Source organism: Myotis davidii, unplaced genomic scaffold (genome assembly GCF_000327345.1).
Source record: "Myotis davidii unplaced genomic scaffold, ASM32734v1 scaffold268, whole genome shotgun sequence".
Lineage (NCBI taxonomy): Eukaryota > Metazoa > Chordata > Mammalia > Chiroptera > Vespertilionidae > Myotis > Myotis davidii.
In genome coordinates, this window is record NW_006383015.1 from 5,105,349 (window position 1) to 5,128,426 (window position 23,078).

At 35.7% G+C, this 23,078-nt stretch overlaps 1 protein-coding gene across 1 annotated transcript in view; it reads left to right on the forward strand.

Moving 5' to 3' along the window:
- The window catches only part of ERBB4 (erb-b2 receptor tyrosine kinase 4), a 608,719-nt gene that overhangs the window by 515,257 nt on the left and 70,384 nt on the right, over positions 1–23,078 (forward strand). The window contains exons 21-25 of the mRNA XM_006778963.2: positions 4,260–4,415; positions 6,699–6,774; positions 7,953–8,099; positions 11,009–11,106; positions 12,680–12,850. Of these exons, the coding sequence (XP_006779026.1) occupies positions 4,260–4,415; positions 6,699–6,774; positions 7,953–8,099; positions 11,009–11,106; positions 12,680–12,850 (648 nt within the window). The remainder of the gene's footprint in view (positions 1–4,259; positions 4,416–6,698; positions 6,775–7,952; positions 8,100–11,008; positions 11,107–12,679; positions 12,851–23,078) is intronic.

A 23,078-nucleotide genomic window follows, 5' to 3' on the forward strand; every position in this document is an offset into this window, starting at 1 on the left:
ACTAGTATTAAAATAATACTTTGAACAATAATGGTTCTCAAATTTCTATCTACACATTAATAACCAGTAGGTTATGGGTATATGTAACATAATTTGCAAACATGTATTGAATACCAACTGTGACATATATTAGTTTAGGTTCATAGATTTTCTGAAATAGGCAATTCAAGTTAATGAGGGTTGGTGATTCTTATGCACACTAGAACTATTTATATCTAAATATGGAACAATAATGGAAACGTGCTTGTTCTGTACTTACTACGTGACAGTTACTTTTTAAGTGCTTTACATATATTAATCTATCTAATCTTTACCACAACCTGTGAGATAGGTGCTATTATGACTGTTTCCAATAGGAGGAAGGTGAGTGACAGAGATTTTAATTAACTTGCCAGACTCACACAGCTGGAACATGGCAGAGCTCAAGTTTGATTCAGGCAATTGACTCCAGAATCTGCACTCAAACCCACCACACATCCTGCATACCCTGGGGCCAAAGCAAGAACTGAGTTTCCAATTTATACCATTCAAATCTCTGCTATATTATAAAAGATTCTATTATTTAGCTGTATTTTAAATATAAATGCAAATAACTCAATCACCTGCATTATGCCCTGAAATTCACAGAAATATCTAATATTTTTTCTCAAAAGTACTTGGATATTTTATAGTTATATGACTGTGCTGTGTACATAGATTTTTGTATGCCCACATGACACTGTGACCTATGGAGAGGGGGGTAGGCTTAAACGTGCAGATTTAGGGGCCACAGCAAGGGATCAAATCCAGGTGCCTTGACCTCTCTTAGCATTAGTTTTCTCATATTTGAATTGGGATGAAATCAGTATGCATCTCATAGGGTTAAGTTCACCTACGGATGTAGAAGTGTTTAGTTTAATGTTTGCCATGTTCTAGGTACTCAGTCAGTTTTAACTGTGATCATCAGTGTCACTGTTCCCAAAATGTACTCCACCTGAGCTGGCATGGTAAGGACATGAGAGTTTCAACAGGGCAGAGTAAAAGGTATCTTTTCAATCAATACTGTATCCCTCTATCACCATGAGTGATTTTTCTTTAACCATCTTTGAACTTTAAGGGATATCAGTTTATTTTTGTCTGTTTCTGATAACTACTTACTTCCATAATTGCATCACATTCTGATTTAAAGAGTGATTTCATTTTGAAGGAATATAGCAGTGAATCTGACTCTAATGAGAACTTCAAATAAAGAAATCCTATCTTAATGACTGTGATGTGCAGAAACTGTTGTTAACAATCCATAGACGATTCAACACTCTACTTCAGGGTGTGAAACTGAACTAAGGTGGCATTCAAAATTAAGGATTTGAAAGTGTGCATCTGTACAATGATGCTTCAAGTTACAAAGCAACCATACAAATGTATTTTGATGGCTTGGTAATAACATAGATGCTTCTGTTTTTATTTATTTTAATGATGGTCGGGTGGGTGCTGAAAATCAGATAGAGATTGTCATCTGGTTTCCTGATTTGACTTTTCATTATTTTGAAGAAAATACATTTTCTGGATAAATATTATTGAGGTTCAGGATACTATGTCACCTGCTGAGGCTTTGTATAAAGAGTTACAAAGAACTTTAGAGTTTTTGAAATTTTGCTTGTAACATAGAGTATGTCATTAGAGTCTTGGTGAATGTTAGTTCCCCATTGGTATAGCATATACCATTGTACCTGCACGTGTTTAAGAAATATACACATGGTATTTCCATTAGGATAATATTTACTTAAAGGAATCATTATTTACCCAATTATAGAACACACACACAAAAAAAATTATTCTCAAGTTATTAGCCTTTATTATTTGGTCAGTTAACAAGGATAATTATTTTATTTTAAAAGTTTACCTTGAAATCTATTTCCTAATACTCTTTCTGGCCTAGTTTAGTTGAAGATTTGCCCACTCATGTATGTAGAAGCTGGATAAGTATCATAAGGGATACTAGCGAAATAGTGGGATCCTGAAACAGAAGGCCAGATGCTCTCAAGGAGGTACATCTAATAATTAGCTAAAGAGGATGTTTGAAACTTGCCTGGTATGGGAACTGAAAAAATATATATGAAAAATGGATATAGCTCATAGACTGCCAGTATGCAACCTTCATTTTACACTCTCATCTCTTTTCTTCTGGGCTGTGGCAGTGGCTCCTGACTTCAGCTATATTTGTGTCCAATCTATTCTCAGGACACCGATAATTATCTCCCTCTCCTTTTTAAAACAACTTCTGCATCACTACATTGAATGCTGCACAAAATTAAAGGCCAAATTCTCTACCTTGACATGAGAGAGACCCTTCTTGGGTCTAGTTTCTCCTTTTTTTTCTGTTTTACCACTCACCGTTCCCTTTCCCTTATAGATTATTCTTCAGAAAGAGAGAACTACATGCCTTTGTCCTAGTATGCCATGTTATTGGTGCCCCTGTACTTGTTCTCTCTATCTGCAGCTTTGCCTTCATACTCTGGTGTCTAGCACAGTGCTAGGCACATAGTATGTGTGTCCTGTAATTGTGTGTGGATCTGAATATTAAGTTGCCTACACACTTTCCGTATTCTGATATGAGTGTGGTAAAAGAAAGAGAATAATGCATGTTATTGTAGACATTTCTTAGAATGACAAAATTAATGATGATTATCTCTTAGGCAATATGTTGTTGTTTTTTTGTTTGTTTTTTTATCTTTCAAGTCACCTAAGGACTATATGTTTTCAGATTCACTTTATTCTAGGAATGTCCGGTTTGGCATAATCAAATAGAAAGCACTGTTTAAAAAAGAGGGCAAAACCCCCCATAAATCTCAGTCATGGGTTGATTTCAGAAAACACTAATACATGTGGTGTCACCAACTGCTGACTGATTGGACCATCTCAGGCACTGTCTCCACTGGTTGTGTTTAATGGACACTTATATAGAGTTTGGCTCATGACGTTGTTGGAAGCAATCTTCTCTTTACGCTACACTGGGCATACAGTTCATAATTTTCTGACCTGTGTGATTTATGTGTCTGTTTTCACAGCTTTTGTTTTGATATCAGAAGCCATTAATCCTTCAAAGTCCTGAAGTTGTAATGTTAACTGCCAACTGCATTGATTTGCAATTGGCATGAGGGTATGCTTTAACCATTTACAAAAATTCTGATTTGCTTTGGAATGACAACCTTTTCTTTTTTACCACTGAAATCCTCCAATAAAGAATACCCTCTAACTCTTTAATAAAAATATATTTACTTAAATAAAATATATTCACTCTAGCCTCTGAATTCATTTCCTTGGCTTTATATTAACCTTTTCATTAAAGCTAGTGTATAATGACTCGTAGTTCCCCTACTGCTGAGGTAGCCATTAATAATTATTGTTTCTATGAAATTTTAACCATCTTTGTAAATACTAAAATATGTTATCTATACATAAGTGACATAGATATAACATATACATATCTGAATACATATGTATATATACACATATATGCATGTTATACTGAAGGGTGAGCCAGCTATATCTCTTGTTGGCAATCAGCAATACATTTTATTTTTAATTACCCTATATGTTTCATGAAGACAACATATTAAAAGCTATTTTGAGGGTCATTAAAACTATGTAATTTCACTCGTGTGTTCTTAGAACCACTACAAATGTCATTGAAGCCTTTTTTAAATTACAGGCTTTTAATGGCTGCAGGGTATTCTTCACTTTTTGCATAATTAATAAGAATAATGTAATTCTGCAACCTTGATAGAACCTATGATAGTGATTTTTGGCATCATCAAATCTTTATATGAAATACCTTCCAAAGTTATGAATAGTTGTATTTGTTTGGAGCAGGCATGTATGGGGAAAATGACGTGGCACAGGAGTTATTGAGAAGAAAACAATTAGGAATATGTGGATCATTCCAAATATATGTTAGCTTATCTACAAAGACACCTGCACACCTCAGTAATGAGAGTGTTTGCAAAAGAACATCAAGTCTCTAGGGAAAAAATGATCTAACGTTTAGCTTGTGTGCAGGTAATTTATTCTTCTTTATAAAAATCCAGGGAGAAAAGACAAAAAGCTATTTGTTGTTGACTTTTTTTATCCCAGGTTTTCCCTAATTTTGAAATTATTCCAGGAATCTACTTCACTTAGAAAAATTAAGCATTTTAAACTAAATGCTGAAAATTCCCTTTTAGTCAACAGAAAAGATGAGGCATTAACTGACTGTCATTGGGGAACTTGGTGTTTTTCAGGGAATGATGTATCTGGAAGAAAGACGGCTTGTTCATCGCGATTTGGCGGCCCGTAATGTCTTAGTGAAATCTCCAAACCATGTGAAAATCACAGATTTTGGACTAGCCAGACTCTTGGAAGGAGATGAAAAGGAGTATAATGCTGATGGAGGGAAGGTGAGTATCTTTCTGAGAGCAATGTTGCTTGTAAGCATATCATGGTACCCTTTAATCTACTTATATTTTATAGGAAGTCAATAAACCTGAGATTTAAGAGATTACATAATCCCAATTCTACCATTTACATTTTCTCCTGCCAGGATGAAAATACACAGAGAGAATTTATTGCCAACTTTTCTTTCTCAAAAGTAGCTCAAACCAAACAATGCATGTCTGGACCCGGGCAGTCCTTATGTCGGGCCCAGTGTGGGCAAGTGGGTGGGGCCTTAGGGAGGGACTCCAGAAATTAAACTGTAATTGAGGCCTATAGAAACCGTTGCATTGATCCTAAAAGCATAGAACTGATTCTTACAGAGAATACAATTGCTCTCTCATAGGCTGGAGAGAAGCTTGGCTGCTTACCTAGACCCACAGGAAGTTTGACCATCCTATTTAACTTCTAATCCTCTGATAACAGGTTAAACAGATTCCTCTTATCTGACTTTTTTTTGTTTTTAGCTTTTATCATAGTGTCGGAGGTACCAATTTACTTATTTATTACCTAACTCTTTCCACTGAAATGTAACTTGCTATATCCCAGGGGTCTGAATAGCTACAGTTTCTCCTAACTTTTCTGACCCTCCAGCCCCAGGCTCTGCCTGACAGCTGTGCCCTGCCTCTCTAGCCCACCAGCTGTTCATGGCTTACGTCCCGTTTTTTCCCATTCTTGGCTAACCAACCAGTATGGTTTTCTTGTGGAGGTCCTTCTAGCTGGACTTGGGGGAACTTAGATCAGGAGAAGCCAAATGAAAAAAACAAAAATGCAGCCTTAACTTCTGGTGACCCAAAGCTAATACTGACAAAAAAATTGCCGTTCATATATCATATAAATAGTATGTTTATTATATGCTTTATTCATCATGGACCATCCAAATATATTTTATAAATATTTTGGAGTGATAGGCTCCCAAGTGCTTATCATTGATTTTTATATTCAGTTCTTATATAACCTATATGCATTCAAATATTATCACAAGGCGCAAAACCACAAAATTTATTTTTAAAAATACAACTGCAGTTATGTAGTATTGTCTGGCTTTTCCCTTGATCTTATTAGCCTATTTTGCCTGTTTATTACCTAATCACAGCAGTTTGAGACCACAGCTTTGAAATTCACTGCAAGATTGCACAGGAGCAAAAGTCTATAAATCACATGACTTCACTTGTCTTGAGAACGTACAGCTGTAAGATTCGTCTAAAGCAAGATTCATTATAGCTTTAAATGCCTAGTAACCATTAAGTCTTTATCAAGCCACCTGTGATTTAAACTCACTTCTTCACCACAATGTCCGCAATCCATAAAGTCAGCTAACTCCTTGCCCACAGGGAAATTATTCTCAATGCGTCTTCTGTTCCCTTTCACTGACTGCCATGATTCTGCCATGGAGTTACCTTGGTGTCACCTTGGTGAGCGGCCAACCTCATGCTTTCAAAGGCCTATTTCGTTTTAAGCTTTCAACTGCCAAGGAGCAGTGTTTATCTTTATTCCATAGAATCTAGTTATATTTTCAGCTATGTAATGCCACTCTTCGTAGTGAAACTCATTCTGCTGACCCAGCAGCAGCAGGGTATGTGAGTTGCGTTGTTTTGCTTGTAGTGATGGTGGGTTTTGTACTGATTCCCTCACATTCTCTTATATAATTTCTCTACTGAAAATGGTACACATTTTCCACACTAGCTAATCAAGATGAGAGAGGTCATTTGTGGTTGAGGACCAGAGCAAGACGAACTTTGGATTTTTTTATTTTATTAGGTGTTTTAGTGAACAGATTATATGAAAGGAGAGGGAAGGGGGCGAGTGTGGAGAGTCTGTTTTACTGGTGGGCCAGCATTTGTCTGAGGGTGAGGAGGGATAAGTGAGAATTCAAGGAATCTGATTTTGGGGGAGATATAATATGATCCCATTTTATAGAAGTATGTGTGTTGGTGTTTAGAATTGTAAAACAATATTAGCTAAGTTTAATTACTAGGTAAATTAAGAATTATAAAAAAATGATGCTTATTTTATTTTTGTTTTCTCTGTTTATGAAGATTTTAATAAATAAATAATATATCTTTGGGTTAACTCATTTTAAGAATTTATAAAGGTCAATTTATTTGTTCCCTGTATTGAAAACAACATATTTGCATTTGCAATACACAGTCAAAAAATATAATTGAAGCAAGACTCACATTTAAGAAATCAATATAGAAAATATTTTTATATAACTATAAAATTTTCACTTTTTTATTTCTCTATAGATGCCGATTAAATGGATGGCTTTGGAGTGTATACACTATAGGAAATTCACCCATCAGAGTGACGTTTGGAGCTATGGTAAATGAATGATACTAAAATGTTATATGACACTAAAAAAATTATATGCCTAGGACATGACTACCCACCATGAGCTGCCCAATTAGAAATTTATGATCAGATCACCCTGTGAGGTTCCATAGAACACTTTTTTTTCATTCATAGAAGTGTTATGAGCTTAAAAAAGACTTCAGTTTGAATAATTTATTACAGATGGCAGTGGAAAAGAAAACATAGCCTCAATTAATAGGTTTTACATTAAAAGATACTGAATATATGCATCAGTGACACTTCTCTTGGTAAAACTATTGTGCCTGGATACCTATTTCTGAATGTGGAGTCTTTATCCTCAGGAAAACTATATATTTTAGTTATATAATGACTAGATTATAATGAAGAAGAGATCTGTAAGGTATGCATTATTGCTCAAATCAAAACCATTGTTATCATCAAGGTTGACTATCCGCATGCTCATATTTTAGGTGTTTGCTTTTACCAAGAAAATCAATGTTCTGATGATTCAAGAATGTGATGTTATTATCTAAGAAAAAAAATGATTATTTATTTCAATTTTGTGATCCCCACTTCACATGTATAATATCTTACACATGGATTATTTCTCACTCAGGTTCTCATATGTCCCGAAGAAATGAATCTATTTTTATCCCACTTGTTATCTTTGTGTTAGTTAAAAAGGGAGCCACAATTATTTACCCTAACAAAAGCCAATCACTCAGGAACACCAGCTTAGCCTTTAGAGCATTTAATAGCAAATATGTTAACCTTAAATTTAGTCAATATCAGATTTTACCTGCAATCGTGTTTACTTGGTGCTGAATACACGTGTATAGAGTAAATAAATGGTTTTTCCTGCTCTAATGTGGTCTAGTGAAACTTAACTCCGGTCAGCAAACCTCAGCATTACTTATAAGTAATAAATAGGGATCAGACTTTATTCTGACATCCATCCTGAATTGTCTTGATTACCCATTGAAACTTTCAAGACAATAGTAAAGCAATTAAATTTCTTACAAAGATTTTGTCATTGCGTGTCTAAACCAGTATAGGAAGCAGAAGACCCTTTTTAAAATCTATTTTTGATTGCCCTCTGGGGAGCATCCCTTTGTCACTTGTGTATTGCTCAGTTGTTCAAAATACGTTGTTAATATGCTTACATAAGAATTTGATCTCCAATTTAGGAGTCACCATATGGGAACTGATGACGTTTGGAGGAAAACCCTACGATGGAATTCCAACCCGAGAAATCCCTGATTTATTAGAGAAAGGAGAACGTTTGCCCCAGCCTCCTATCTGCACTATTGACGTTTACATGGTCATGGTCAAATGTAAGACAGCAAAATAATTTCATCACCACCATCATCATTCTTAGTAAAATGGCAGCACAGATTAATCTACCTGCATGATGTTTCTGTATATTGATAAATATAAAAGCTCAAAAATAATTATGGAAGAAGCATGTAAAACACCTGTGTTTTTTGGTGATTATTGTTAAAATGAAGCTGTATCATGCTTCTGTGCTATAAAGTCAAATTATATGGTTTTTATCATTTCCATGACAATCAAATTGTCTTACATAAAGAGATGTAACTAGTCTCAATATTAGTAATTTTATAGGAAAGCTAGAGGCCCGATGCATGAAATTTGTGCAAGGGCCTTGGTCCCGGCCCCGCCCACTGCTGCCGTGGCCCCCCCTGCCAGCTGCGGCTTTATCTGGAAGGAAGGACATCCAGAATGACATCTTGTCTAATTAGCATATTATGCTTTTATAGTTATAGAAACCAGGCTAAATAAATAATCTAAATATAAAGAAAGAAAGCTTGAAATTGATAGCTTAAATATGAATGAAATGAAAATGGTTTTTTGGCCACAGTAAATGATCCAGGTAGAGGGGAAGTGGGTAGACATGAATCTACATTGAACTAAAAAGGTTACACATGTTCACTTACTTCAATTTGATCATTTGTTTACGTCTAACTCTTACTTTTCTTTCTCCTTTCTATGCCTAGACATGTGTTTTTAGAAGCCGAGGCTCTTAATTTAAATAGAATTAGAAAAGTCTCTGGAGTTTCTGACTTAATTTAAGCGAGATTAACATTCAGCAATCTTTCTTGTGTAGTTTGGGGTTTTCCCCTTTTGATTTGCACAGGATTAGCAAAGAAACAAACTGGTGAAGGTGAATAAGCATCTTATTAATAAGAGACTTTGGACCCAGGTCTACCCTATTTATATTCATGACATGTGTGATACATTCTGACAGTGAGGGAAGAAATAAAAAATGTGCTTTCCAGTGCAGGTCAGCATGCCCTTTTCTCTAAGCATAGTTCTATTTACTCAATATTTAGTTAGAAAGAAATTGAAACCTCGCTGTGAAGTTAACCTTTTTTTTGTTCCAATAGTTCTAGAAACACTATCTTCTGATTAGCATCTGGGCATCAAAAGTATTACTCCCTCCTCCCCCCCCCCCCCCCCCCCCCCAAGTGGATGCATGTAGAATACAGAGCATTTCAACTTTGTTAGGAGAAATAAAATTCAGGTGTAATTAATGATGTACAAAATGACACCCAAGGACGTTCCAGAATAAGAATAAAAATTGAACTCCTAGACAAAAGAGAAAGGAGCTTTATGGCTCTACTAGTGACCTGATGCACAGATTCGTGCACATTGAAAGGAAATTAATTAGAAGGTGGCCGGTGGGGCAGGACTGGGTGAGATGGGCTGGACACGGCCTGGAGCCAACCTCCAGCAGTCCCCTCCCCGGCCACCCACACCTGCGGTGGTGCCGGGCTCTAAGGGTGTCTGTGGAGTGAGCAGCATCTCTCTGGCAGGTGGGGGTCTCTTGGCCTGTCCTGTGGGGATTGGGATGAAACCAGCTTTCTGACATCCCCCAAGGGGTCCCGGAGTGTGAGAGGGCACTCTGCAAAGCTGCTGTCATACAGGGTATGGAATGCAAATGCAAGTGTGCAGTAAACCAGATTCGGGGCCAACAGTATCCCAGCAACAACATAACCCATAGCCGAAGGTGGTATGATGTAGCCCCGCGAGGAATCGGCAGTAAACCAGATTCGGGGCCCCAACAGTATCAGCAACAACATACCCCATAGCCGAAGGTGGAATGATGTAGCCCCGCGAGGAATCGGGCTCCCTCCTCTCTGGTTCCAGGGTGCATTACCCAAGAACCACCGCTGCCAAGTCACCGCAGCTCAGCAGCTCCTACATTGAGCATCTGCCCCCTGGTGGTCGTGTGCATCATAGCTACCAGTCGGACAAACACAGCCTTTTATATATATAGATTGGATCAAGCACTGACCAGAAGTCATCTATGGAAGAATGTTTAAAAACATGCACACATTATATAATTTGATCCCATAACTAGCATACAGGATGATTTAGATACTTGATTTAAATACCCTGATGAAATAATGAAAAATTAAGAAAACTTTGCCCAATAGGGAGTTTTACCTTGCTTTTAGGAGTTTTAATACTTATGAAAAGGGTCATTTGGCAAGAAAATCAAGGAAAGCTTAATACTTTTATTTTTGTCATCAGCTACACAGAGCCTGGGGAGATGAGACCCATTTTATCTAGCCTCCCAGCTAAATAATAATGCATACCCTGAAAATTGCTGAGAGAATTTTTATTCTGAAAAGGCTAATACTAAAATAAGCTAATGGTGATTGCTGAACAAACTTTATCAATCACTGTACATTAGTTTGCTATTCTTTTTATTTCCCCCAACCAGGGAAAAAGGTAACATTAAAAAGTTGCTTTCTATTCCTTTTGTTGTTGGTTTTTACCCTTTGTGCTAATGTACCACATTATAACCAAAGCTTTTATTCCATGGCACTCCTGATACAAAATAATAAATTATATTCCAATCGCCTCTTCTATAACCATCAAAGAAAAGTTTTTAGAAGAGAATTCTCTCTATACCTAAGAAAAAACTATCTGAAACTCTATAAGTTAGTACAGTTACACTAGGTTATATTTTTTAGGAAGAAAATGATTTTAATTTAGATCATGAAAATACGAATTTATGTAATCCTATAGTATATTACATTTAGTTGTGTCAACAAACTGCTTGAAGTAGAACCCTCACCTTTTGGATTGTTTCTTTCATTAGCTTTCTTTGTATTTCAAAACATTACTGTAAAAACAACATATTTATCTTATATTTTCATAAATTCCATGTCCCATTTCTTCCTGATTATGATTTTTATTGCATGTGAATTTCTAGGTTGGATGATTGATGCTGACAGTAGACCAAAATTTAAGGAACTGGCTGCTGAATTTTCAAGGATGGCTCGGGACCCTCAAAGATATTTAGTTATTCAGGTTAGTACATATGACAGATTTTTAAGAATTTCCCAATGGCAAACTCACTACAAATATGAGTGATATCTGGGCTTTGGAACCATCACAAATAGATTAACTAAGCAGAATATCATGTGAAATGACTTATGGGAAAGAGCTTTACTTGATGTCAGAACACTTCTAAGCACCTTCCCTTAGTATTCAAGTGCCTCTGCTATTGAACAGCCAGATAATTGTGATTATCCATCTACATAAAAAGCCTTTATCCTCAGACTAGCTTTCCAGCACTCTGCTTCTTGTTAGCATTATATGTGTCATGTTCATTATTATAATCTTCCCTTTTCAGATCAAAAAAAGGATAGATTTTTATCTTAATCTTGTGCACGATTGAAGACAATGAAGTAAAGCTTCAATATATTGATATTTTATTTCATAGAAAACTATTTTTTTAAATTTCTTTGGGGATATATTTAGTAACTAAGCATAACTCAGATTAAAATGAATTGATATACATATAAATTAAATAACAGGCTAAAAGAAGATTTCATGTTTAACACTAGAAAAAAATGGATTGGGAGCCTTAGCTGGTTTTGTTCAGTGGATAGAGCATCAGACTGTGGACTGAAAGGTCTCAGGTTTGATTCCGGTCAAGGGCACATGCCTGGGTTGTGGGCTCAATCCCCACTAGGGGGCCTGCAGGAGGCAGCCAATCAATAATTCTCTCTCATCATTGATGTTTCTATCTCTCTCTCCCTCTCCTTTCCTCTCTGAATTCAATAAAAATATATTTTGAAAAATGGATTGGGTAATTTAAAAAAGTATAAAATATTTTTCTGTGATGATTTTTACCTAGACCATAAACAAATAGACCTTGGCTTACACTCAATAAAACAAGGTAGTGATTATCTTCATATCTATAGTCTGACATGAAGATAAAAGCTAGGTATTACAAGATAATAATTTCCAACTACCTCTCTCAAATTAACTTTTATAAGCAGGCTACTTACCAAAAGAAAAATCACATAACTTTGAATATGAAATAGATGAGGTAAGAAAGAGTATAACAAGGGTTAGGGTGTCTCTCCCACTCCTATTTATGTTACACGCCACGTGGGCTGTGATTGTGAATGCTCTCACTTCAACAATGTTGTGTGCTGTAGGACAAATCATGGAGCCTATGAATCCTGATAACTCTACACTATTAAACAAACCACCCTAAAAACAAAGATTGATAAATCAATTTCCTTTATTATTTATTCTTAAAGTCAAATCCCAGACACCATGTTGGCAGTAAAGCCGACCATTGCTCTCAGATCTGAAATGTGTTTTGCCTTCCTCAAAACACAGCATTTTGCCTTATTTATCTCTAATGGCATTGAGTGTATCCTTCTGGTATTAAATGTGCCATGCTTGTCATATCTGAGCATTTTACAGGCTCCTTTATGGCTGGAAGTTATGCTAAAGAACTATTTTTTACATGAGTTCATGAATTCTCAAACATTGGTTTTGATATTACATAAATTTACTGCAAAGGCCATGTATTTAAGATAAAAGGAAGAATCAATTTTTGTGTTTCTGATGGGCAATCCTTTAGGGTGATGATCGTATGAAGCTTCCCAGTCCAAACGACAGCAAGTTCTTTCAGAATCTCTTGGATGAAGAGGATTTGGAAGATATGATGGATGCTGAGGAATACCTGGTCCCTCAGGCTTTCAACATCCCACCTCCCATCTATACGTCCAGAGCAAGAATTGACTCAAATAGGGTAAGAAGTAATTATATATCAAGTATCATATTAGTATCATATTATTACTGAGAAATGAAATTATGTAAATATATTTAAAGGCTAAAATTGCAAAACAGTGTTATACCCCAAATCAGTGTGATTGCTAGCTTAACAACATACCATATACTATACCAAAAGCAGCTATTCTAAACTTGACATATGTAGTTAATTTTGGAATAAAAGTATAAAATACAATATGCACTTTGAAATATCTTCAAGATTTCAGAAGGGGAAACATTTTCTTTATCTTAAGTAAGTTAAAACAAATATTATTCTTAAAATTCTAAAACCAATTCAAATGATTAAAACTGCACATGTATATAAATGAAATTTTTTATCAAGATGGGTTTTCTACTTTTCTTTCTTAGTAAGATGATATAACTTATTAGTCAAGAGGTAATACCAATACAACTCTCTTTCACTCAGAAACATTAAATATTTTGCCAAGTTGAAGCAGAAAGAGAAAATTGTGCAATCCTTTGAATGAAATTAATAATATTAGGAGGACTGCTTAATCATTTTGAAGATGTAGATTTGTTTTGAAAGAAACGTCTGAAAAGAATTTGCATTTCACTTATCATATTAAGCCCATTCTCTATGAACACCATTCTTTTTCTGAAAACTGTCAATCCATGTATTTATTTATATGTTTATTTTAAAATGTTATTCATAATTCATTCAGCATGTATAGAGTATCTCTGCATGTGAGGCATTATTAGACACTGGAGATTGAAAGAATTTTGACATACCTCCTGCCTTCAACGGTGCCCAGTAAATGAAGAATTGGCCATTGTATAGCAAGGAGAAGCAGTGAAATAATGTCTGTAATCTTTTATTTTCATTGATAAGGCATAAATATGATGCTTAGTTTTTTTTTTTCTAAAGAGCCATTCTTTTCTCTAAGTCTCCTCCTCCATCTAAGAACATTATAACTTGCGAAACAAGGAGCATTCTAATTGTCTTGACCCTGGACATAATAAAACATTAACCTTGCTGCTCATTCTCTAAAATAAAGTTGACAGCAATAATAAAGTAATACCTAGTATTTCTTATATGTCAACACACATATAGTGTCTTCTAATCCTTCCATCAGTCCCTTGAGATCCTATTGTTATTGTTCCCATCTTAAAATGAGGAAACTTGTCACAAAGTGATGTGATTTGACTAGTATCACACAGTTAGCCAATGGAAGAGCTGGTTTCTTATGCATGCCGTCTGTCTCTACTACACATGCTATTGCTTCAGAGTTAATAGAACGTGTTATTTTCATGATATGGTTGTTTTTATTGACATCAACTTCAACATGCTATTTGGGGAATTCCCAGGTGATTTTCTTATAAAATGCATCCCCAACCTGCCCCACACCTTTTGCCCAGCCTGGAAGGTCTGATATAGAAAGAGTCAGTGGTGGAGACCTCAATTAATTTTTCTTTTCTATGAAAAATATGTCTTGCATTCCAGTGGGGAGGGGATATAACTAAAAGATTTAAAAATTAAATCAACTAACAGATATTGACAATCAATCTCTAATGGGAAGGAACAGTGGATAGGTGTATGAAAGGGGCACCTTTCTTTTCCTCTGCACATTTAGCAAAATGGCCAAATTATGTCATCCGTATTTATAATTCTATGTGACAACTTTATAGCTTTTTATTAAAACAGGGAAATTTTAGGGAAATTGTTTTCCTTTCTTAACATGAAATGCTACAAAGTCCAAAAGCTTGAATCTTTCTCTTCTCATAAGAATTCTCAAATTCCAAATTTCTCTTCATTTTAATTCATACTCAATGCAAGGAATGTTTAATAAAGATTTGAGGTAACTAAATGGAATTAATGAGAAAAAAGTAGAACCCACAGAAGGAATCACTTGGTCCTCAGCCGTCATTTCTTATTCTACATCATTACTTAATATTATCTGTAGTATTCTTTTTACTTTTTCTGGTCATTGTTAAAGGAATTATGCTTAAATATCGCTTTCATTTTCAGGCATTAAAAAGCTTCACTAGTCATCTATGTTATTCTATTTTTTCCCAACCTGGCTTTATGTAACTTTTATGGTAATTTCTAACATATGAAAATTCTCCTACCCCCTTCTTTTCTATAAAGCTAATTTATGTTATGTTATACTTAGAAAATAGGTTACTTCAGTTTTAAGAATTGTGGATAACTTAGGTGGTAAAGGAACATCTTAAAGTGAATTTTAATCTGATGTTTCTTAAAAATATTCTTTGAACTTTAAAAGATAATTATCACAAGACTAGAGGCCCGTTGCACGAAGAGATTCGTGCAATGGGCTACCCCTTCCCCTGGCTGCCGGCACCGGTTTTCCTCCAGCACCTGGGACCCAGGCCTTCGCTCTGACGGAGCCTTCAATCTTAGCTCTGCCGCTTCGCCCCTACATATGCAAATTAACCACCATATTTGTTGGCTTAATTGGCATGCTCTCCTGATTGGCTGGTGAGTGTAGGGGAGGGATGGTTAATTTACATGTTTGTCTATTATTAGTTAAGATAATTCCGTTTTCTTGGCTAGTGACTGCTCACTAGCCAAGCAACTTTAGGTAACGTTCTGAATAACTTTATGATTTTTTTCTTCATTTGTAAAATAAACACATTAATATTTATCTAACATGATTATTAGATATATGACTTTGAAAAACTGCGGAGTATCTGAAGTGCCCAGCAAGTAAACAATTCTTACCATCTTTTTAGAATCACCCAAAGATACTTCGTTGAAGACCAACCAACTACTAGTAAATAAGAAAAGCAAAGTCTATTTATTCAGAGAGTGCTATAGCAAAGGCATCAGCCACCATGGCTAATGTTTTGGCAGAGACTCAAAGGCAGACAGAGGAGAGAGAAAACTTTAGTGGGAGAAAAAGAAAGGCTTTGAGTATGTTCTGCTTGGAGGTTGTTGTCCTGAGGAAGCTGTATGTGGGTGGAGTAGAAGTGGGGCATCTTATGTGATTCATTAGGGATACATATTTTGCTTTTTCTGATTGTTCCTAATTTAAAAGGGGACAAAAATGAAGGAAGCTGTTAGTTATTAAACAAGTTTTGGTGCCTAGCCACTGTGACTCAGTGGTTGAGTGTTGACCCATGAACCAGGAGGTCACAGTTTGATTCCAGTCAGGGCATATGCCTGGGTTGTGGGCTCCATCCCCAGTCAGGGGAGTGCAGGAGGCAGACGATCAATGCTTCTCTGTCATTGATGTTTCTGTCTCTCTCTACCTCTCCCTCTCTATTTTCTGAAATCAATATAAAAATAGTTTTTAAAAATTTAAGTCTTGATAATTTTGAACCAACTGTTACACAAGTTATCGTTTAGCTTCCTGAACTACTCCTAGAGATAGTAACCTGAACTGCTCCTAGAGATAGTAAATCTGACATAGCCAACTGGCTTTCTGGGCCATGTGTGGCACATCCGGTTTCCTGGGAAGGTTGCTGACAGTTGTGGGTTAGATCTCTATTTTTACATATGATCTTGTCATTGTCTGTTTGTATAATCAATCTATCAATAGGTTTTAGGTTCTATTGCTACCTTATTTTCTCTCTTGATATATTAAATACATTTTGCCCAACATTCCAATTAGACGTTCAATACAGTTTTGAAATTTCTGCGTACATTTATTTTCTGTTAATGCAGATTTATTTTTCTTTCAAGTTACTAAACTTGTGTTTGTTTGGTATAATGAACTGTACATTAAGTGCAACAGCAATGGATAGGTAATAAATTAATGTGGCTAAATATATTTTAGTTGTGTTTTTTTTAAAATATATTTTATTGCTTTTTTACAGAGAGGAAGGGAGAGGGATAGAGAGTTAGAAGCATCGATGGGAGAGAAACATTGATCAGCTGCCCCCTGCACACTCCGCACTGGGGATGTGCCTGCAACCAAGATACATGCCCTTGACCGGAATCGAACCTGGGACCCTTCATTCTGCAGGCCGACGCTCTATCCATTGAGCCAAACCGGTTAGGGCATATTTTAGTTTTAACAATAGTATAAAGTCTAATGTAAAAGTTTCCATGCATTTTTTATAGAGGATGGCATGAGTTCAATTGTTACAGAACCATTCAGACATTTGTGATGAGTAGTTTTAAAGATTAAATGTCCCACCTCTTTAAAAACATATCAGCTAACTCCAAATTATCCAGGCCAACAAAAACAGGGAGCCTCATAGCTGCTGCATAAGGTGGAGCCAGAGACCCACCGTACATTTATCATTATAGTTTAAACTTCTTTTTGATTTTCTAAGGAATAATGGTATTAACAGATTTGTACTTTATTCTTCCTGTTTGTCCCCACTCTCCCAAAGATGGGTATATAAATGAGTTGAAATATAGCTAAATGTAGTCAGAAGAAGTAAAGGATGAGTAAAATAAGAGTTTGGTACCTCACATTTTTATCAGTTTCTAAATAATTGCGTATAGGCTAAATATCTGACATCTCAAAATATGTGACTTTCATGTTTACTTTATTTTGTACCACTATCACATTGCCCTCAGATAAGATTTCATAACTCCGATAAACATATCTTAGTAAGGTTACCACACACATTGTAGTTATTTTTGATGTTCTTACCAATTCATCACTTAAAAAATAGAAATAAAACATTGGTCTTCCTGTAAGATTTATAATATTGTGCCATATATGTTTCTAGTAATGCATGAAATAGTAGAAATTCAGGCAAAATGATGATGCAAAAAACAATAATGTTATTCTTAATAGTGACATTTGAAAATATGAAAATTTCATCTGGGTTTGTCTTTGCAGTCCATTAAATCAAAACCATGACCTTTATTTTATGAAATAATAAAAATAATGCTAATAATATCAGCTAAAGCTTACTGAGTGTTTACTATAACCCAGGTACTATGCTAGGTGCTTTAATAGTAAGCACCTATTTCACAAAGCTCTATGAAGTAGGTGTTACTATTTGTCTGGTTTTAAGAGTTAAGAAAATTGACCTATGAAAAATTTAGGTAACTTACAAAATGATAAAAAACACAGAGCTAGAACATCCAGCTTTCAACAGACCCACATGGAGTCCTATTCTTGACATAGCAACTTACTATTAAATTTTTTGCTATTTACGGAACAAACACTTTTGTTTCACTCAATGGTAACTGGCTAACAGCAACAAAGTTAAATGTCAAGAATTTCACATTCTAGAACCAATGCTTTGATCTTTCAGCCTCGGTTGCATCATTTAATCAGACTCAGTTATTTCATGTCAGTGATGAGATGGAAATAGATCACCTGTAAGTTTTTTCTTATTTTAAAAATATCTTACCACAGAATGACTTTTCAAAATGAAGATTATATTTATGCATTAATTTACTTGTGAAGAGTATTTAATTGGAAAATGACCGAGAGCATGTTGGACTACTGCTCTACACAACATTTTTTCTTATGTGGTTAAATATAAAAGAGGAAAAGCCCATAGTTAAGGAAGCGTCTCATAACTAAATGATGTAGTGGGAGAACTTTGTGATGATGTTACAAGGTTACTCTGGTTGAAATTTACCAAGGATCAATATCAATTCTAACCACAGATGCTACTTGATGATAAATGACTGTAGACTCAGGAGATTGGTTTTACATTTCTTCCAAAATATGTCAAGGATTCCTGCAAAATATCCTTAGTCTGATGCGTGGGAATTTGTATTTGTTTGTTTTATACCTTATCTATTAAGCCAAAAGAAGGAGCACTTCCTACTAAGACATTCTATATCACTGGGTATTTTTTCTCACAATATGTTTCTTATTTATGTGGTAATGTCTTAAACTGTCCAATGTATTATGATGCAGAATTAAATTAGTTAATATATTGAATGTTTATCATGGTCTAGGCACTATGCTGGACATAAGGGTGCAGAGTTGCAAGACAAAGGTTTCTGCCTGCAAAGATTTTATATTCTAGTTGAGGAAATGATATTCTAAGAGCAGTATGCCAGGTATTGCAGGAAAAAGATAAAGGGAATCAAATCAGCTAACGAGGCTATAGAAAGTTATTTTGGCTGTATTATTATTGGAGGATGAACTTTTAAACATGTAGCTTGAAACAAAGGTAGAGTTTTGATAGAGCAGGCCTGAAATTTGTCAGAAGGCAAACGAACAACAAAAAGTCCAATAGGAACAAAGGCAAAAAAATGCATTTTTAAGTTTACATTTAATATTCTAGTATTTTGTTTTGTTTTGGGTGTCTTTAATTCAAAGCCTTAAAGCTATGCTAATACTGCCTATTATCTACTTGAAAACCTAGTATTAAAATGAAAATATTTCTATACTGTAGATGCTTGAAAATTCTTATAAGTTATCTAAGGAAGTAGGATGGGCCTTCTTCCAATTTTCTGATCTTTGGTCAGTGTTATGAACGTTTGGAATCTCTTGCTTCTCATTAAAATCACCCAATTAAAAACAAAATGCATTTTGTCCTACTTGAAAAACAACTCTGAAATCCCTAACTTCTCTTTCTCCTACCATGACTCTAGTTCAGGCCCTCACCACTTCACAGGAATTACTACAATACCCCCCTGATATCCAGTTTTTTTTAAAAATGTACTCAATTTCTAAATATAGTGTTTACATTTCACCTTATGAGGAACAATATGAGTGACTATTTCAAGCACCTGATCATTTATCAGCACTGCTTCCTTTATATTTTTGTCCTCGTCTATTTTGAATACACCTCTCATTTTCATCACTGGGATAAACTTGAGTGATCTATATTTTATTATATCCCTCTTTATATGATATATAAACCTATTGTCGCAAACAGTTGAAGGACTTTTGAACATTTATCCCAGGAAATGCCTGGGTCATTCCAGTTGACCAGTCCCCTGCAATTTATTTTCTACTACTCTCTCGCTCACACCACACAAATACCCAGAGCTGTAAGCATTATTGCAACACTGATCTCTTTCAAAATATAGATCATGTTGATGCTTTCTGTTTTAGATTGAAGGTGTGGGTGAGTAGCTGATTTATTTTAACAGAGTTGTCTCTGCTTATGTGTTATGAATATACCTTTTTACCCCCTAAATAAGAAGATAGTGTCAAATATCATTTATTATTCCAAGTTCTTAAAAATTACGGAGATATTTTTAAAAGTACTGATCTCTCTAATTTTTTACTAATTCGAGAGTATCCCTCACCCTCTTGAATCATTACTTTATATATAACAAAATATCAGTATCTTTTTGCATAATGCCCTCTCTGCCAGTGACTATCTTAAAATCTGCCTATAGTGCTTAAGTTATACTACTCTTCCTAAGCTTTTTTTTTTCTTTAACAAAGTATTTTTTACCAGTACTTTCATTTTACTCTGACTCTATAAGGATTTTCATTTAAGTTTTGGCCACAACAAACCCTCTATAGTACAAGTGGATTCTTCATTTAACCCTATGTTTAGATAATACAAACAAAATTAAACTTTTCTGCAATTTCTTAAGTAATAGAGAGATCACTTTTAGACTTCTCTTTTAAATTGTATCTCCAGGTATCATAAAAATCACTTCCAACAGATTTGGACTTGGGGAAGCACCTCCTCATTATAGGATAGTATGCTTTCCTCTATAGTTATTTTATTCTTTAGAGACTCTGCCTTTTCTGTTGGAAAATGACTGCCTAAATTCCTTTTAACTTTTTCCTTACAATAAGTAGTACTTATCCTTTCTCTTCTATCTATAAACAAATTCTAGCCCTCGATGTGTTTAAAACTAAATATTAATGCCTATAAATGCATGCCTGTGCATGCAATAGAGGTGGGGTATCTCTTACAGTATGGGAAATCAGTGACCCCCCTCCACTCACCTCCCCCCGGCTAAAGTGCTGAACATGATATTTAGAACTTGCCAGCTTCAAAGTTGAGGAAGCAGGAGAGGTTGGCAGGAAATATACACTCCAAAAAAAGTTTTTTCCTAAACATAAATTTCCACATTCCCATTTACACACAGACACTGGGCACTCCTTACCATACGAATAACATAACCTTTTCCCTCTCATCTGCTGCTTCCTTTTCCTTCCTTTCCCCTAGTAGCTATGTCCTCTGGGCACTGTTCCAACTAGATTTTCCCTGAATGGAATGTGGTTTGTCCTTGGCCCAACTATGTAGATCAACTCTAAATATAGTAATGGGACTGAGCTGCTCCATTGTAGTATGAAGTGGGTGCGTAAGTAATTACATACTTATAGTGTGACCAGGGCTGGAGGGCATCCTAAAGACCTTCTAGTACAAATGCTCCCATTTTACAGATGTTTAAACTAATGCTTCAGGAGATAAAAACTCAATGCCCTTTGCTTTAAAGGAAAGGTGGGAAGCCATGCTCCAATCTCTCCTAAGTTTGGCATTCATAGGTCTAACATTAATCCAATTCTCTATTGGTACTGCCTGATTTTTGTCTGTTTGTTTATTTGTTTTTCTGGTCAAAACTATGGAAATCTCAACTTTTGACTTCAAGTCTAATGAGATTTAGCATCAGTTGGTTTAAATGGTTCCTGCTGGGAGTGCAAGGAGAAGCCATAGACCTTGCTCCTGTTTTGCCTCCTCTGCTTATTCTTTTGTGAGACTCCCTGTAGCCAAGAGTTAACGGTGTAGAAGGATCAAATGGAACTGACAGAGCCAAAAACTCAAAACAAAAACACAGAGAGAAGAGACTCTGCTTTGGGACTCAGTAATAACATGCTTGAAAATAAAATGATGCTTATAAGTTTCGCAAGTGTCTCAAAGTTTTCAAACATGAACTTAAATATAGCTGCCATGTATTGATCACATATTGATGTATTAGGTTCTGCTTTGAGCTTTTACATTTATTAGGGTAAGTGGAAAGCATCACTTTTCATTTTACATATAAAGCTTTCACTGGCACCAATCGCACGTGTGTGTTTCGATCTGTCATCATCAATCGTGAATCTGGATGACGCTTCTATTATAGAGAAAGGGGGAATAGCGATATTAAAATATTACTCCTAATTAATTTTCTTTCAGTGTGCATGGATCTGTGCACTGGGCCACTAGTTACAAAATAAGAGAAACTTTCATTCTTGGGCCATTTGCAAAAAAGGTGAGAGCTAAATAATGCTTGAAAGTTTACAAAGATCTCTGACACATGTGGCATTTTATTTTCACACCAGAATCCCAATAAAACAATAATCAAAATCCCTGACCTAGTAAATGACTTGGTAACTTGGTTAAAAGCTTGATAACTCGCCGAAACCGGTTTGGCTCAGTGGATAGAGCGTCGGCCTGCGGACTGAAAGGTCCCAGGGTCGATTCCGGTCAAGGGCATGTACCTGGGTTGCGGGCACATCCCCAGTAGGAGATGTGCAGGAGGCAGCTGATCGATGTCTCTCTCTCATCGATGTTTCTAACTCTCTATCTCTCTCCCTTCCTCTCTGTAAAAAATCAATAAAATATATTAAAATAAAATAAAATAAAATAAAAGCTTGGTCACTCGAGACCAAACCAGGGTCAGGTCTTCTAACTGCAAACTGAGTGGCCTACTAATAGTGATTCATCTTAAAGAACACCCTGCAGGCATCACTGTAGATTCTTATCAGTACTGGAGTTAGACACAGCAAACAGGCTCCCACAAACACCAAGACAGCATGGACCATAGAAATGCTGCTTGTTTAAGGAAAGTCTTTTGGTGATCTTTATGAAATTATTTCACTCTTGAGCAATTGTCGGCTAGCATAAGAAGCCTTTTTGAACAATCAAAAGAGGCTTTTATTCCCTTCAAAAGTGGAAACGAAAAAAAAAAAAAATCAGACCTAGGAAAGGAAACAAAGAGGAGGAAGGGGCAACTGGAGATGATACTTAGATTTCTAATGTTAATGAACATTTTATCTAAGTCATTGAGATGGTTATTTTTTAGTATTATTGACACAAGACTCCCAGCTCTGACTGTACGTTATTGGAAGCAATCTCATCAGGAAGCCTATTCTTTAATGCACTAGACCTGGAGAGCATAATTGTGAGTTTCTTTAGCCTTGACACAATAGGAGTGGGAGATTATCATCAACTTCCCATTCACAGTGTGGGGAAGTTAATTCATGTATTTATTTATTTATTTGTACAAATCCATCTTTGTCTGCCAGAGCTCCCTGTTCAGGCCAGCTTGCGACCATGATTATTTCTGCGAAGGCGTGAGGGAGAGATGCTCTATTTCTTTCTCAATAAGGACTGATGGCATTTTGAGC